Source organism: Panthera uncia, chromosome A2, assembly GCF_023721935.1.
Source record: "Panthera uncia isolate 11264 chromosome A2, Puncia_PCG_1.0, whole genome shotgun sequence".
Classification (NCBI taxonomy): domain Eukaryota; kingdom Metazoa; phylum Chordata; class Mammalia; order Carnivora; family Felidae; genus Panthera; species Panthera uncia.
Genome location: NC_064816.1, coordinates 58,360,623 through 58,377,616, shown reverse-complemented (window position 1 = coordinate 58,377,616; position 16,994 = coordinate 58,360,623). Strand labels below are relative to the sequence as shown.

Sequence of the window (16,994 nt, the reverse complement as noted above, 5' to 3'; positions counted from 1 at the left end):
CTCTGAGCTGTCAGCACAGGGCCTGACTCGGGGCTCGAACTCAGGAACTGCGAGATCATGACCTGAGCCGAAGTCGGACGCTCAACCGACTGAGTCCCCCAGGCGCCCCCAGGCTGTGTGTCTTTTGCCATGTAGAATAGCATCTGTGCAAAGAGCTGTGGCTGTCGGGGGTTTGAAGGGCGAGTAACAGGTGGAGCATGGGGTTTTTGGGCAGAGAGACTATTCTGTATGATAGGATAGTGGTCACATTTCACTGCGTATCTGTAACATCCCCCAGAGTATTGAGACAAGAGCCAACTCTAAAGTAAGCCACGGACTTGAGTTGATAATAACATGTCACTATGGGGTAATCAATTGTGGCGGATATGCCCCACAAATGTAAGAATAACAGGGGCTGTGGGGAAGTGATGGGTCTACAGGAGCTCCTGTACTTTCTGCTCACTTTTTTTATTTGCAAACATGAGACTGCTCAAAGAAAATGACACCTATGTAAAAAGAAAAGACCTTCACGTGGGCCAGAATCAGGTCCCAGGGCCACCGCCAGCTACAGAGGAGCCTGGGAGAGCAGAGGACACAGTCCTTAGCAAATAGTGGCAGGGTTTGGACAACAGGGAAGATGAAGGCTGCCCTGAGGTGACCGGACCCCTGGTCTTCCCCTGCAGGCTGGCCACCATGTGGGCTGGTCAGTGCACAGCACACACACCCAGCCAGGTGTCATGGCCGCAGCCAAAGGCTGGCTGAGCATCACGGCCTCACCCCTGGACCTTGCAGCAAGCCAGCAGTGCAGGACCGGGACAGACTCTGCCAGGCATCCACCAGACCCGACCCCGTGAGGCTTCCTTGCAGGCAGCTGGCACCTCCCACCCCTGTTACCCCCGTTCACTCCTGTCCAGCCTGAGCAGGCACACCCCTCTCCCTGGAAACAAAGGAGAGCGGGAAACGAGGTGTCATCTTACTGACTCTGTCAAGTCTGACAACATGCAATAGACGGTGAAGGTGAGGCCGCTGACTGGGTTGCTGGCATCTGTGGGAAGCATTTCAGTCCTGGGGGTTCAGTCATCTGAGCCCTAAACCACATACCATGAAGCAAGAGTGGTAATCACTCGACGTGTTCTAGATTAGTGCACGGGAAGAGCTCCTGGGCCGTGCACTTAGCACGCACCTGCTACGCTGGCACACTAGCCTCATCTCTAGGGTCTCAGTTTACATCAATGTGGAGTCGAGGAAAATAGAGTTGGGCATGAAGACATTAACCCAAAACTAATGGGATGCCTGGCCTCCGGCTCCTGGAGACTGGATCTGTCACTCTGTAGGACACAAGCCAGAGGGAATGCGCTGATCAGAGGGAAGGATGCGTGGGGGATGTGTGCTCAAAGAAGAAAGAGTGGCAGTCAAGAGCGAACATACACACTCACAACTCAGATCTGGGTGGCAGTGTGACCTCAGAGATGCCGAGGTGGGATTGTGGAGAGCAAGTTCATCTGCTCAGAGCCCAGGTCTGCTTTCACCCTGGGTGTGTTTCAGGGAAGACCTCAGACCACGCATCTGGGCTCCGCCTCTTTGGGCCTCCCCCCTCCCTGCCCCCTGCCTCTGTGGGCCTCCCCCCCCACCCCACTGCCTCTGCGAGCCTCCTTCATTTCTGCATGGCTCTTCCGTCTCTGGGGGCCTCCATCTGCCAGCCTCTGCTGGGACACAACTAGGACTAAGGGGACAGTGGCTCCACACACCAGAGAAGCCTGGGGCTAAAGCTGCCACAGGTCCCCAACCGGCCACTGGAGGAGATGTGGTATGTGCCCCACAGTCTCCAGGAGTCCCTGGCAAGCCCCGGGGTGCCCATGTGGCTTCCTGCCCTTTCCCCGTCCCTGCTGGTGCCATGTGGGGTCACCTCTCAGTAAACTATTTGCAGGGAAATCCCTGTCTCGGGTGGGCTTCTTGGGGAGGGTGCGCAGGAGCAGGGACAGAGACCCCAAGTGGGGCTGGGGTCTCAGCATCTGGCAGCAGGTGTACAGGGGGCTGGGCCCACAGGGAACTGGATGGCGGCCGGCAGCCATCACAGCCCCGGGCTGGGCCAGATTCTTCCCCGACCTGTGGCTGACTCAGGGCCTGGGGAGGGGCCTGAGCCCCCTCAGCTTGTCTGGCTTGTCGGCTTGCGTGGCTCCTCTGAGTCAGGCCAGGGTCCATGAAATACGTTTCCTTCCTGCTGTGCGGAGGCGGGCGGGCGACAGGAGTAGCTCCCTACAGGCTCCCTTATCAGCTCAGCCTTGGCATGGGGGCCAAGGTCTGGCCCATCTGGTGATAGGGAGAGCCCGGGGGAGGGAGAGAAGGTGTCTGCTGCACACCTGGGGCTCCCGCTGACACTCTGCCCCTGTAGGGACAGTAGAGAGGGGGACGAGATGGGAGAGCCGGGCAGGCAGAGGAGGGCTGTGGCTGTCACATCTGGGACCTCTAGGACTGTCAGACCCCTCGGGAGATGGTCTGCCCCCTCCACCCAGAGGAGGGGCTTTGTCACTGGTCACTCCACCCATAACAGTCCCCTCTGTTATCAGGCTGTTAATATTAATTAACTGTTGCTAAGCTTGACAGTGCAAAGGTGTGTCCCAGCCGGAGCTGGCTGGCTCCCAGGAGGGGGCTGAGAGAGAGGGGCTCTGGGCTGGGCTGGGTGAGGGGGGGCAGGCTGTGGCGAGCAGGGGTTCTGGGGGCCAGTCCTTGCTTTGGGAAGCGGATGAAGGGAGACCCCAGCGCCTCCCCGGGAGGCTCGTGGAGAGGGTGGGACTCAGGTGGGAGGGCAGGAGAAGGTGGATCATTAACCAGCTGGGAGCTGTGGGGCTCAGCCCCATTGGTCCCCGACCAGTCAGGTCAGGCCCTCCCCAATGGGGACGCTGCCTTGCTGAGCACCCCCAGGTTAAGTGTATGTGCTGCCTGGACCGGCACTGTGTATCCCCAGGAGCCAGCCCTCAGCTGTCCCCGTGGCCTGGCCCCTCTCCCCTAGACGCCTTCCCAGAGCCAGGATGGCAGAGGCCGGACTGAGGGGCTGGCTGCTATGGGCCCTGCTCCTGCACTCGGTGAGTCCCGGTGCCAGTGGTCACCCCTCCACTGCTGCCCGCAGGACTGTCGGGCAGGGGGCTGCTTGGCCACAGTGAGGAGGGCCTGACTCTGAGGGGCTGGTCTGTGGATAGATGAGGGACCCCAGGCGCCCCAAAAGAGGAGTGTGGGCGGGGGTCCTGGGTGGCCCATAGCTCAGGGTCATGGGGTGAGGTGGACACGAGTGCTGGGGATGGGGGATGCCTGTGTGCCTCCCATCCTTGGTGCCCGCGGATGTCCTGGCCTCAGGTGGCCAGTGGAGGGACAAAGGAGGGTCCCATCGTGGGATGCCTTTGGAGTGGGCTGGGGGTGCATGGGAATTACCCAATGAGGGTTGAACGCTAGGTGGGGAGGAGTTTCTGGGCTCTGGCACGTCTGGGGGGGGGTGGGCGGCTGAAGGCTGTCAGCCCCAAGCAGGTGAGGGAAGGTCTGCACAGAATCTCCCAGAGGGGCCCTGGGCCCCCAGATGCAGCCTGCAGCCCCCCAACCTGTCGTGGCTGCCGTTTCTCAGCAGGACTAGGTGGCAGCCTCCAAGGGTGTCCCCGCCCCGCTCCGCCGTTCTCCCCACCTGTTTCCTCACCCTCCGGCGTGACCTTGCTAAATGCAGGTCTGCCGGCCACCTCCCTCTCCTCAGTAACCCCATCACTTGGGACACAGGCCTGGCTTGTCCGGTCATCACGCCCCGAAAACTGCGGGAGTGCCCATCCCTCCCCAGGTCCCCGGGCTGTGCACCCCATGCCCGCCCCTGCCCCGAGGCCATCCGCTGCGAGTGGCACTGGGCCCCATGGTGATGGCGTCCTGCCGCAGGCCCGGGCCGAGCTGTACACACCCATCCACCGGTCTGGCTACTGCGCCTTCTACGACGAGTGTGGCAAGAACCCAGAGCTGTCCGGAGGCCTGGCTCCCCTGGCCAACGTGTCCTGCCTGTCCAACACACCCGCCCGCCTCCTGGCCGGCGAGCACCTGGCCCTCCTGCGGCGCATCTGTCCCCGCCTGTACGCTGGCCCCGACACCACCTACGCTTGCTGCTCTGCCAAGCAGCTGGTGTCCCTGGAGGCGAGCCTGGCGGTCACCAAGGCGCTCCTCGCACGCTGCCCCGCCTGCACCGACAACTTCGTGAGCCTGCACTGCCACAACACCTGCAGCCCCAACCAGAGCCTGTTCGTCAACGTGACGCGCGTGGCCCGGCGCGGGGACGGCCGGCCGCCAGCTGTAGTGGCCTACGAGGCCTTCTACCAGAGCAGCTTCGCCAGGCGGACCTACGACTCATGCAGCCGGGTGCGTGTCCCTGCGGCGGCCACGCTGGCTGTGGGCACCATGTGTGGCGTTTATGGCTCCGCCCTCTGCAACGCTCAGCGCTGGCTCAACTTCCAGGGGGACACAGGAAACGGCCTGGCCCCCCTGGACATCACCTTCTACCTCTTGGAGCCTGGTCAGACGCCGGGGAGTGGGGTGCAGCTTCTGAACGGGGAGGTGGCGCCATGCAATGAGTCCCAGGCAGACGGCGCAGCCGCCTGCTCCTGCCAAGACTGCGCCGCCTCGTGCCCCGCCATCGCCCGGCCCCAGGCCCTGGACGCCACCTTCTACATGGGCCGGATGGCAGGTGGGCTGGCCCTCGTCATCGCCCTCTGCTCGGCCTTTGCTGTACTTACCGCCTTCCTGGTGGGGCCCCGCCTGGCCTCCCGCTGGGGCAAGGGCAAGATGTGGGACCCCACAGTGGGCACCAGCCTCTCCGACAAACTGAGCCTGTCCACGCATAGCCTCCTCAGCCGGTGCTTCCAGGGCTGGGGCACGTGGGTGGCCTCGTGGCCGCTGAGCGTCCTGCTGGTGTCCATCGCCGTGGTGGTGGCCTTTTCAGGAGGCCTGGCCTTCATGGAGCTGACCACGGACCCCGTGGAGCTGTGGTCGGCCCCCAGCAGCCAGGCCCGGAGAGAGAAGGAGTTTCATGACCAGCATTTCGGCCCCTTCTTGCGGACCAACCAGGTGATCCTGACGGCACCCACACGGCCTGGCTCCAGCTACAACTCCCTGCTGCTGGGGCCCAAGAACTTCAGTGGGGTTCTGGCCCCCGACGTCCTGCTGGAGGTGCTGGAGCTGCAGGAGACACTGCGACACCTGCAGGTGTGGTCACCCGAGGAGCAGCGCAATGTGTCGCTGCAGGACGTGTGCTTCGCGCCCCTCAACCCGCACAACACCAGCCTCTCCGACTGTTGCGTGAACAGCCTCTTGCAGTATTTCCAGAATAATCGCACGCGCCTGCTGCTCACGGCCAACCAGACGCTGACCGGGCAGACCTCTCAAGTGGACTGGAGGGACCACTTTCTCTACTGTGCTAAGTGAGTCCTCGCTGGCTGGCCCTGGGGAGGGAGGGGGACTGCCAGGTACAGCGGGGCTTGGCCCGGCCCCTGGGGTCCTGTGTGGCCCCGCGTGTCTGTCTCAGGGGCTGCAACACACCCTTCCTCTCCACACTCCTCCCTGCCACCCCCGCCGTGGCTCCCACTGGCTGGCGTGGGTTGGCGCGTGGTCGTCATGGCCTCCCTGGTTCTGACCCCGCTCAGACAGAGCAGTTGCCTCCTTGCTTTTCTTTCTTTGAGTGTGATGGAGCGATGTGATGTGTGTGCGTCCATGCAGGCCCCCAGCACCGCAGGGTCACCCAGCAGGGGCTGGGTGCCCCTGTGCAGGGTGCAGCCACACACCGTGGTAATCTTGGGGTCTGGTCCCCAGCTGCCTCCACTCTGCTGTGCTGCAAATGAGACAGCAGTGAGACTGCTGGGCCTTGGGATTGAGAGTGAAGGCTCACCTGGGAGGGCAACGGGTGGGCGGGCAGTGGCCGAGGCTCCCTGAGATTATAGTGCGCAGAGGTCCACAATGCCTGGTCTGGGCCTGCTGACACTGTCACAAGAGACCAAATACCCCTGTTTGCTCTGGCCCAGGTAGAGGCTATGTCTACTGACATCCACCACATGATGAGACAACAGTAACAAGCCCCATTACATGTCAACATGAATAGCATACAAAATAACTGTATTTTCCAAACAAGAAGAGTCAGTGATAAGAGTGACATTGTTTTACATCTTTACAGATCTCTTTGTTGTCTTGTTTAATGGGGGATAGCTGGCTTCTGGCTTCTGCGTGTGGCCTGCTGGCTGGGGCCGTAGTGAGAATCTCTGACGTCACGCCCATGTGGCCGGACGAGGGGGGAGCATCATGAGAGCCTCCCCACGTACTTGGTTGTTTTCTTTGATATACACCCAAACTCAGCATGTGGTTTTTCCTAAATGTTAGTTACGATATGGACTCTGAAGGCACATCAGCGGACTGTCTCTATCCCTTATACCCGATGGCAAATGAAGGGGAAGAGGCGGAAAGCATCTTATGTTATTATGAGATTGGTTTTGACCTTGCAGACCCTCGAAAGGGTGTCTAAGACTCCCGGGCCCTGACACCGCACTGAGAACCACTGGATTAGGTGAGGGACCCAGGGTTCCACCCTTCGGGCCGCTTCCCAGAGTCAGTGTCTTGGTCCTGGCTGGCCCTCAGAACTGGCGAGTCAGGGAAGGAGCTCTGTCCCCAGGTCCAGTCCTCGTGTTGGCATTATTTTGATTTTGGATGTTCACAACATCTCTGGGGTGGTCTGATTATCTCCATTCCAGAGACAGGAAAACTGAGGGCCAGGGGTGTGGTGAGCTGCTCAAGGTCACATAGCAACCGGCATGCCCAGGATAGCTGGTGACCCACGTGCTCACTCACAAAGACCACTTTGTCCGGGTACCCGACACGCACTTGCAGGAAGGCTCAGTAGAGACATGTCCAAGGGGTCTGGGCTAGTAATTTGTGCACAGAAAGGAAGATCTGGTCTCAGGGCCTGGGGGTTCCAGGCTGGCCAGGGGATAGGCTGAGCACTGCAAGGCTGTCTTGTAGGAGTGGAGCTTGTGCCAGATTCCCAGGGCTAAGTCCTGGTGACCCCCGGCAGTCCACATGTGTGACGCTCATGGACTTGCCTTGTCTGGGATGCGGTCTCGAGCCTGCAGAGTCAGCAGGTGTGAAGGGAGAGCTCACACAGCCCTGATCACAGAGCTCTGCTCCACTCTGGGTCAGGCTGAGGGAAATTTTTTGGGGAAAAGTGGTTCTGACCATGGGTCAGGGGACAGTGCTGAAGTCTGGGGCTGGCAATGGGCACGGGGCCAGGAAAGGTCCTTCCTTCTCCCCCCAGTGCCCCTCTCACCTTCAAGGACGGCACAGCCCTAGCCCTGAGCTGCATGGCTGACTACGGGGGCCCTGTCTTCCCTTTTCTTGCTGTGGGGGGCTACAGAGGTAAGCCGGGTGGCTCTGGGGAAGGCCAGCAAGGAGGCAATATGGGGCAGGGACGGTGGGTGGGAGGGTGGGAATACTGATGGGCTCTCACTGCCTGGGGTGGCCAGGCTTGTGGGGGGCTGGCTGGGGCCAAAGAACTGCTACCTTTTTCATCTTCTCCCAGCCTGCTCAGGCCCTCTGGTTCTGTGCCTGAGTTCACAGGCTTGCCCTTGGCTAAAAGAGGGAAGTGGGGTGGAGGGGTAAAACAATGACTTGGATATGGACGGTTGGGGAGGGAAGAAGCGGTGCTGCTAGAGGTGGGGGGGGGGCAGGGGTGAGGCTGGAGGGGGGAGGGGAGCAGGGGTGAGGCTGGAGTGGGGGAATGGAGCTGGAGTGAGCAGAGGTGAGGCCAGAGGGAGGGAGGTGAGCAGGGGTGAGGCTGGAGTGGGGAGGGGAGCAGGGGTGAGGAAGGAGGGTGGCTGAACATTTCTTATCCCAGGGAAAGACTACTCTGAGGCAGAGGCCCTGATCATGACCTTCTCCCTTAACAACTACGCCCCTGGGGACCCCCGGCTGGCACAGGCAAAGCTCTGGGAGGGGGCCTTCTTGGAGGAGATGAGAGCTTTCCAGCAGCGGACAGCCGGCAGGTTCCAGGTCACATTCATGGCGGAGGTAGGCTTCAGGCTCCCTGCCTCTGGAGGGGCGGGCGACCCAGGTGGCTTTGATGGGTCACCGTGCCCCCCTCCTGGACCCCCCCACCCCGGGCGACCCTGGGCCTGCAGCTGCCCACGAGGAAGACAGGACCCAGCGGCCTGGCTGGGCTCACGGAGCCCTCAGGTCAGCGGGGCTGGGGGGTGTGCATCCACAGCGCTCCCTGGAGGACGAGATCAATCGCACCACGGCCCAGGACCTGCCGGTCTTTGGGGTCAGCTACATTGTCATCTTCCTGTACATCTCCCTGGCCCTGGGCAGCTACTCCAGCTGGCGCCGGGTGGCGGTAAGGATCTGGAGGGGCCCAGTAGGGTGGGCTGGCCTGTCGGGGCATCCAGAACCTTCCACAGAGCAACCTGTAGACACCCCCGCAGTGGCTCCCCAAGGAGTGATACTTCTGCTCAAAAGGCCTCGTGATCGATTCCCATCCTCCTGGGGCAGGACCTGTGCTGGGGGATGCAGGAACGCAGAGAGCCCCAGCACGCCTGCCCCAGGCCCACCACCCTTCTCCAGCTCGGGGTGGGGGGCACCTGGGGCAGCTGAGGAGACTGAACCCCGCTCCATTGCAGGTGGATGCCAAGGCCACGCTGGGCCTGGGCGGGGTGGCCGTGGTGCTGGGAGCGGTCACGGCGGCCATGGGCTTCTTCTCGTACCTGGGCGTCCCCTCCTCCCTGGTGATCCTGCAGGTGGTGCCTTTCCTGGTGCTGGCCGTGGGTGCTGACAACATCTTTATCCTAGTGCTCGAGTACCAGGTGAGAGGGCGGGGCTCTCCTCTTCTCGCAGACCCAGCCTTGTACGGGTTTGGGCCTCTGGCGCACTCCTCTTCTGCACCAGCATTCGTGTCAACAGTCTGTGCAAAACGGAGCATCCCGTATCTTGCACACACGTGCGTTCCTACCGCGTGTGCCTCCTTGCCCTGTGCTGAATGTCATGCGGCACTACTCGGCCTCCTCTGTAGCAGTCCACGGACATGCAATCCCCGTGGATTTGGCCTCTCCCACTGGTGCACTTTTAGGGACCCAGGGATGTATCGGAAGGAGTGTGCCGTGCATGGCCTGGAACACGCCAAGCACGTCTCCCGGCCAGACCCTGAGAAGCAGGGTGTTCGCAGGGTCTGCTCCTCACTGGTGGGGGGGGCCTTCCTGCCAGGGCTGTGCCCTCCCTGCTGGCCCTGGACGCTGTCCCTGGTGTCCCCACACAGAGGCTGCCGCGGAGGCCTGGAGAGCGGCGAGAGGACCACATCGGCCGCGCACTGGGCAGGGTGGCCCCCAGCATGCTGCTCTGCAGCCTGTCTGAGGCCATCTGCTTCTTTCTCGGTGAGGCTGGGCAGCCACTCCCCACCGGGGTGGTGCGTGTGGACGGCCCCTTCCCTCCACTGCGGCAGCAGATGCCGCGCCCTGAGATTTACCCCTGCACCCCCAGGGGCCCTGACCCCCATGCCAGCGGTGAGGACCTTCGCCCTGACCTCCGGCTTGGCTGTCATCCTGGACTTTCTGCTGCAGGTGTCGGCCTTCGTGGCCCTGCTGTCCCTGGACAGTAGGCGGCAGGAGGTAGGTCTGGGGCAGGACCCGGGACCCGCCCGGCAGAGCCGGCTCACAGAGCGGGGCTGGGTGCAGGGATGGCATGTGGGGCTGTGTGGGCCACGCAGTCCCTAGGACCCCACGGAGAAGCAAGTTTGGTTTGATAACTTAGGGGAATAGGATCAAATCTGCAAGGTACAAAGGGCCAAGAAAAGCTAGAAATGAGATGTTGAGAGGGACAGTGCAAAGTGTGGTGGTGTTTCATCACCGTGGAAAGTAAATGTTGAGAACACAGCACGCTGGCATGTCCCCCCACCCTGCGCCCCTGCAGGCCTCCAGGATGGATGTGTGCTGCTGTGCTGGCGCTCGGGAGCTGCCCCCCCCGGGCCAAAGTGAGGGGCTCCTGCTGCGATTTTTCCGTAAGGTCTACGTCCCACTCCTGCTGCACCGGGTCACACGTGTGGTTGTGGTGAGTGGAGCGGAAGGGTCTGCCTGCCCGCAGGGACCTTGAGCTCGCCCGTGTGTGGGGCAGTTGGGACGCCATCGGCCCAGCTCCAGAGTGCCCCCCCTGCCCCCCCGCCCCCCCACAGCTGCTGCTGTTCACGGGCCTGTTTGGAGCCGGGCTGTACCTCATGTGCCAGGCCAGTGTGGGGCTGGATCAGGAGCTGGCCCTTCCCAAGGTGAGCTGTGCCCTGTGACCTCCGCTTGGTGGCCCAGGGTTCAGGGGGGTCAGGGCACACCCCTGGGGGCCAGGTGTGGGCGGGGGGACCTGGTAGGCAGTGTGGGACTGTTCACAACGGGGACCCGGGAGAGCAGCTGAGCTGGTGTGTGGATGCACAGGGGCGGCGCCAGCCCCAAGGCTCCTGGGGGGCAGAAGCAGGCCACGGGGGGCTGGCCGTGTGGGGCGAGCGTCCAGGCAGAGTGACTGACGGCTCACCTCATGCCTGCCCTGTGCTGGCACACCACCTCCTCAGGCCCGGGAGACACAGAAGGTCAGGGGCTCTGTGGAGGGTAAGACCTCCATGGCTGGAGGGGCCAGATGGCCTCGCGAGTGGAAGAGAGGCATGCGAAGGATCTGAGGAAGACGGCAACGAGGGTGACCACACCGGCTCCCCCTGCCCTACCCATCTTGGTACCCACCGTGTCCTCTCTGTCTCTGTGGACCGGACCCCTCTCAGGACCCCCCCCTTCAGTGCGTGTCCTTCTGTGTCTGGCTCCTTCCACTCGGCGTCAGGTTCTCCGGTGTCAGAGCGTCCTTTCCTGTCAAGGCTGACGATGCTCACACATTTATGCGCGCGTGCGCGCGCACACACACACACACACACACACACACACACACACACACTCTGCATTGTCTTTACCCCTTGTCTCTGCACAAGGCTTCCTTCCTGTCTCAGCGTTTGTAATGAGGCTGCTGCAGACGCAGGTGCACAGAGATCTCTCTCCAAACCTGCATTCCATTCATCCGGGTGTGTTCCCAGAGGGGGAACTGCTGGGCCACGTGATAACGCTAACTGTAATTTATTTTTAACTTTATTTATTTTGAGAGAGAGAGAAAGAGCACGAGCAGGGGAGGGGCACAGAGAGAGGGAGACAGAATCTGAAGCAGGCTTCAGGCTCTGAGCTGTCAGCACAGCCTGATGAAGGGCTCGAACCCACCAACTGTGAGATCATGACCCAAGCTGAAGTCGGACACTTAACCGACTGAGCCACCCAGGCACCCCCACCCCCCTTTTTGATAGTACCATCCTGCCCGGTGTGAAGGGGCATCTCACTGAGGTTTTGATTTGCATTTCCCAGATAATCAGTGATGCTGAGCATCTTTCCATATGTTTATTGGCTATTTGTGTGTCTTCTTTGGAGAAGTGTGTGTTTAAGTCTTTTGTTCATTTTTTATCAGATTGGTTGTTTTTGTTTGTTTGTCTCTTTGCTCAGTTTTGGGAATTCTCTAGATATCCTGAGTATTTTTAATCAGATACATGATTGGCAAATGTCTTTTCCACTTCTGTTGGTTGCCTTTCTACTCTATCAGAAATGTCTTTTGATGAACAGAAGTTTTCAATTCTCACAGCACCTGGCTGTCCCAGTCGGAGTGTGCAACTCTTGATCTCAGGGTTGTGAGTTCAGGCCCTGCGCTGGGAGTAGCGATTACTTAAAAATAAAACCTTTTAAAAAACTTTTTAAAGTTTTCATCAATTCCAATTTGCCTATTTTTCCATTTGTTACCCAGGCTTCTGGGGTCATTCAAGAAATAATCACCAAACCCAGTATCTGGAAGGTTTCCCCTGTGCTTTCCTCTCCAGGAGTTACAAATTCAGCCCTTAAGTGTTGGGTCCATTGGAGTTAATTTTTGTGCATAGTTATGTATATTTTTGAAGGTCCGACTTCATTCTTTTGTGTGTAGATGTCCCGTGTCCCCAGCAGCAAGCGTTGAAGAGACTCCCCTTCCCCACAGAATGGTCTTGGCACCCTTGTCAGAGTCTATGTTGCCATACACGCAAGGGTTTACATCTGGGCTGTCTTCTGTCCCATCGGTCTGTGTGTCTGTCTTTATGCTAGCACCTCACTGCTTAGATTACTGTGCTTTTGTGGTCAGTTTTGAGATCAGGAAATGTGAGTCCTCCAACTTTTATTCTTTTTAAAGATTATTTTGGCTCTTTGGAGTCCCTTATGAATTTTAAGATGAATTTTTCTATTTCTGTAAGAAACGTCATTGGGATCTTGATAGCATCACACTGAAGCTGGAGGCTCCTTGGTGGCCTGGATAATATTCATCCTCCCAGCTGGTGGGCACAGGCATCTCCCCATTTATTTGTGTCTTAATTTCTTTCTGAGATGTGGCATGGCTGTCAGCATGCGGGTCTTTCACACCCTCGGTAAAGTTAATCCCTAAGTATTTTATTCGCTTTATGCTCTTATAACTGCACTTCCCTTGGCTTCCTTTTTGGGTTATTCATTGTTCGTGTATAGAAATGAAACTGATTCTTGCGTATTGATCTCGTTAACTTGCCACTTTGCTGAATTTCTTTACCAGTTTTAAGGGGGTTTTTTGGTGGAATGTTAGTTTTATATACATACTATCATGTCATCTATGAACAGAATTTTTCCTGTATTTCTCCTTCTCTCCAGCTCTGGAATTTGTTCCTGGTCTCCGTTTTATGTCTTCTATTTGGTGGTCTTTCCACTTTGTTCATACTTTCTTTTCTTGACTTTGTCCGTATCTTATTTTGGCTGTGTAAGCATTCCCAAGACAGATGTTTTAAAGTTTCTGTCTGATTCTGTCTGTTCTTTCTCAAGATCATCTGTTGATTAGTTTTTGTTCCTAGGTATGGGCCACACTTTGATTCTTTGTGTGTCTTGCGATTTTTGTTGTTGTTGAAAAACACACAGTTGAGTTGTATCATACGGTAACTCTGAAGATCAGATTCTCCTCCCTTCTCTAAGGTTTGCTTTTTTTCCCCCCCAAATGTGACGTTGCTGTGTCTGTGTCCAGGAGATTAGCCTGTGGTATAAAATTAAAGTCTGATGAGCCTGTGCCTTTCCCTGGTAATGTGCGGTGACTTCGGTAATTGCGTTTGAATGTCCTATTCCTTAAATGGCTGGCTCCCCAAAGGAGAAAAAGGGGAAACATGAAGCGCAAAATAAGCCAGTCACTTGCCATTTAAATATCCTGGCATCCGGGCCAGCTGGAGGCGGGGGAGGCCACGGTACAGCCTGACTCTGCACCACCGAGATCAGAAGCTCAGTGACCGGCAATCAGAATGCAAATCTGCCATGTATAGAGTGTGGGGTCCTTATGTCCCACGCTGGACCCTGCAAGCGGTATACAAACTGCCCCTGAGACACCTGCATGTGCTGGGAGCTGAAGGTGTTGACATGAAGCACAGTTCACCATCCAGGCCTTTCCCTGGAAGCTGCGAGCCCTCAACTGCCCCCAGGGCTGCAGACCCCATCAGACAGGTTGTGCAGTTGTGTCTAGGTTGGGGGTGGGGGTGGACTCCTGGCATCTTGTACTCCGTCTTCTCTTCCAGCACTCAGAGGTTTTGGGAGAAAGGAACAGGCCATGCAGGTGCCTGGCACACCGCCTGTCTCCATGTGCACACGCCTGTGGGCTGTGCTAGAAGGGAGATAATAGGAAGGGATCATGTTACACGTGCATGCATGTTTGTATGCCTGTCAGAGTGTATTCACGTGGGGCGGAGTATGTCGCTCTGTGTGTGTACTGGTGATTAGGATACGATGCGCACACGCACCTCTGTGAGCACGTCTCTATGAGCAGGTGTGCCCATGTGTGTACCTCCTGCACACACTTTTGTGAGTGTGTACGGACCTCTGTGAGCATGAGCTGGATCGTGCCCCTGGGTGTGCGGCAGACCTCCGTGAGCACCAGCTGGAGTGCACCCCTGGGGTGAGTCTGGCCCCAGCCTCACTGGCCGTCCTCTGTTCCAGGACTCCTACCTGCTCGACTATTTCCTCTTTCTGAACCGCTACTTTGAGGTCGGGGCTCCAGTCTACTTCGTCACCACTGGAGGCTACAACTTCTCCAGCGAGGCGGGAATGAATGCCATTTGCTCGAGCGCAGGATGCGACAGCTTCTCCTTAACCCAGAAGATACAGTTCGCCACTGAGTTCCCCGATGAGTGAGTGGCCAGCTGCCCCCTCCTGACTCTCCGAGGAAGCCCAGTACCTTGGGGCCAGCAGAAGAACTGCCCACCTGGTCCTCCCACCCCAGCCTCCTCTCCATGTGCCCTCAGGTCTTACCTGGCCATCCCTGCCTCTTCCTGGGTGGATGACTTCATTGACTGGCTGACCCCGTCCTCCTGCTGCCGCCTGTATGCCTTTGGTGCCAACAAAGACAAATTCTGCCCCTCGACTGTTAGTGAGTGCAGGGCCTCTGGGGGCTCATGGCCTACCTAACACAGCTTGGGGAAACTGAGGCAAGAGAGGAGCGGACTGGCGAGGCCCTCTTGCAGGGTTGATCAGGGTGGGGGTGTGGGCTCAGAGCACACGTGTGGGTGACCACGCCCCACTGTGCAGGCGCCCCCTGAGTGGTGATCTCTGGGCACACCAATGCTTGAGGGTGGTGGGTGGTGGAGGGCCAGGTTAGCATGTGGCTCTGGTCCCAGAGCAGCTGCGCTTGTAGGGGAAGTGGGGAGGCCCAAGGGGGTTGTTTCTTTGCCCTGCACATCTCTTCCTCACCTGCCTACAGCTGCCAGCAGTTTCCACAGCCCTGTCCTACAGAGACAAGGGCAGACCCCCCCAGACCACACGTGTCACATGGCTGTTGGGTGGTGGAAGTATGTGGGGACCTTGGTGGGAATGGAGCCAGAGGGGGGGTGATGCCTCTGCTCAGAGCCCCCGCTCTCTTTGCAGACTCCCTGGTCTGCTTGAAGAGCTGTGTGAACTTCACTCTGGGCCCCGTCCGGCCATCAGTGGACCAGTTCCACAAATACCTGCCCTGGTTCCTGGAGGACCCACCCAACATCAAGTGTCCCAAAGGGTAAGCCTTGGGGTGGGTGCTGGCAGGGGACGTTCCCCAGTGTGGCCGTGGCCTTGATGAAGCCTTCGCTCTGACTTTCTGGCAGTGGACTGGCAGCGTATAGCACCTCCGTGGATTTGGGACCTGGTAACCAAGTTTTAGGTAAGCGTGACCTCACCTGGCAGGGAAGACCAGAGTCAGCTGCTCCCAGGGCAGTGGCAGGGGCGGGGAAGGGGGGTCCCTGCAAGCCCCGGGGAAGAGCCTCTCAGCCTCCAGTCTTCTCTCCTCCCTCCTCCATGGGGGCTTTTGGCCTGCCCTGGCCCTGTCCTCAGAGGTCATGTTACCTGGCTCCACGTTCTCAGACTTCACCCTGTGTGCCCTGCTTTTTTCTCCCCCATGCCCTGCCCCAAATCCTCAGTCGGTGAGACATTCACGGACTCTCACCAGTTGGTGCCGCACCAAGCCACCCACACCCCTTCCTCACATGCACAAATCACGCCCAGAGGCGGTCACCTGGTTAAGCGAATGGCTATTGCACCTGCCCAGGGGTCACCCACAGCACAGCCCTGTCAGGTGAACCACTTGCAGGGTTCTGTCTCCCTTTCTGGATCTTCCCTCTAGGAAGACGCACATCGAAAAAGTAATTGAATTAATCTGAAACATCTGATGCATGTTTTGAAACCCCGGACAACAGCATCTGGGTTTATCCTGGTGTCTTTAGGCTGTGCCCGTGGCAGTCAGGCCGGGTGGGCCTCCCACAGGGGTGCAACCCCCAAAGGCAGGGCCCCTTGCTCACAAGTTAAGAATTCCATCCTGGTGGCTGCCCAGCCCCATCCCCCAAGTGTCCCTGGGGTTTGAGGGCGCCTGCAGTGACCTTGACCTTCCTTGGCCCTGTGGGGGCGCAGCCTCGAGGTTCATGGCCTACCACAAGCCGCTGCGGAACTCACAGGATTACACGGAGGCCCTGCGGGCGGCACGCGCACTGGCGGCCAACATCACCGCCCACCTGCGGCAGGTGCCGGGCACCGACCCAGCCTTCGAGGTCTTCCCCTACACGTGAGGCCTGTGGCAGGGGTGGGAGGGTCCCTGGGGAGCTTGGAGCCTGAGCCGGAGGCGGAGGCGGGAAGTGGCGCGCCCCCGGCGGCAGTGACAGCGCTCCACTGCCCCGCCCACAGGATCACCAACGTGTTCTACGAGCAGTACCTGACGGTGGTCCCCGAGGGCCTCTTCATGCTCGCCATGTGCCTGCTGCCCACGTTCGCCGTCTGCTGCCTGCTGCTGGGCATGGACCTGCGCTCCGGCCTCCTCAACCTGTTCTCCATCGTCATGATCCTTGTGGACACCGTGGGCTTCATGGCCCTGTGGGGCATCAGCTACAATGCCGTGTCCCTCATCAACCTGGTCACGGTAATGCGCCACGCCGGACACTCTGCTTCCTTCCAGAGACCCCACGCTCCGGCCCTCGCACGCCTAACGCCCCTCTCTGCCCCCAGGCGGTGGGCATCTCCGTGGAGTTTGTGTCCCACATCACCCGCGCCTTTGCCATCAGCACCCGGCTCACCCGGCTGGAGAGGGCCAAGGAGGCCACAATCTTCATGGGCAGCGCGGTGAGTGGGCCAGCCACCCCCCTGCAGTTCCCGTCCCCCCCCACCCTGTGCTCCCATCTCACGGGGCCTGTGACCCCCAGGTGTTCGCGGGCGTGGCCATGACCAACCTGCCGGGCATCCTCGTCCTGGGCCTGGCCAAGGCGCAGCTCATCCAGATCTTCTTCTTCCGCCTCAACCTCCTCATCACCCTGCTGGGCCTGTTGCATGGCCTGGTCTTCCTGCCAGTCGTCCTCAGCTTCGTGGGTGAGTGCCCAGAGGCCTTCCCGCACCTGCTGGCCTGCAGCACAGCAGGGCCCCTCCCCC

The 16,994-nt window shown here is 59.3% G+C and overlaps 1 protein-coding gene across 1 annotated transcript in view; it reads left to right on the top strand.

The window, feature by feature from the left end:
• The first annotated feature begins 2,691 nt into the window (after nucleotides 1-2,691).
• NPC1L1 (NPC1 like intracellular cholesterol transporter 1) overlaps nucleotides 2,692-16,994 on the top strand; it is a 15,843-nt gene continuing 1,540 nt past the window's right edge. The window contains exons 1-18 of the mRNA XM_049641173.1: nucleotides 2,692-3,062; nucleotides 3,889-5,417; nucleotides 7,295-7,395; nucleotides 7,874-8,046; nucleotides 8,243-8,371; nucleotides 8,655-8,837; nucleotides 9,287-9,401; nucleotides 9,508-9,635; nucleotides 9,937-10,074; nucleotides 10,196-10,285; nucleotides 14,055-14,245; nucleotides 14,360-14,484; nucleotides 14,979-15,105; nucleotides 15,191-15,246; nucleotides 15,990-16,140; nucleotides 16,260-16,491; nucleotides 16,578-16,691; nucleotides 16,772-16,934. Of these exons, the coding sequence (XP_049497130.1) occupies nucleotides 3,009-3,062; nucleotides 3,889-5,417; nucleotides 7,295-7,395; nucleotides 7,874-8,046; nucleotides 8,243-8,371; nucleotides 8,655-8,837; nucleotides 9,287-9,401; nucleotides 9,508-9,635; nucleotides 9,937-10,074; nucleotides 10,196-10,285; nucleotides 14,055-14,245; nucleotides 14,360-14,484; nucleotides 14,979-15,105; nucleotides 15,191-15,246; nucleotides 15,990-16,140; nucleotides 16,260-16,491; nucleotides 16,578-16,691; nucleotides 16,772-16,934 (3,799 nt within the window). The 5' untranslated portion in view covers nucleotides 2,692-3,008. The remainder of the gene's footprint in view (nucleotides 3,063-3,888; nucleotides 5,418-7,294; nucleotides 7,396-7,873; nucleotides 8,047-8,242; nucleotides 8,372-8,654; nucleotides 8,838-9,286; nucleotides 9,402-9,507; nucleotides 9,636-9,936; nucleotides 10,075-10,195; nucleotides 10,286-14,054; nucleotides 14,246-14,359; nucleotides 14,485-14,978; nucleotides 15,106-15,190; nucleotides 15,247-15,989; nucleotides 16,141-16,259; nucleotides 16,492-16,577; nucleotides 16,692-16,771; nucleotides 16,935-16,994) is intronic.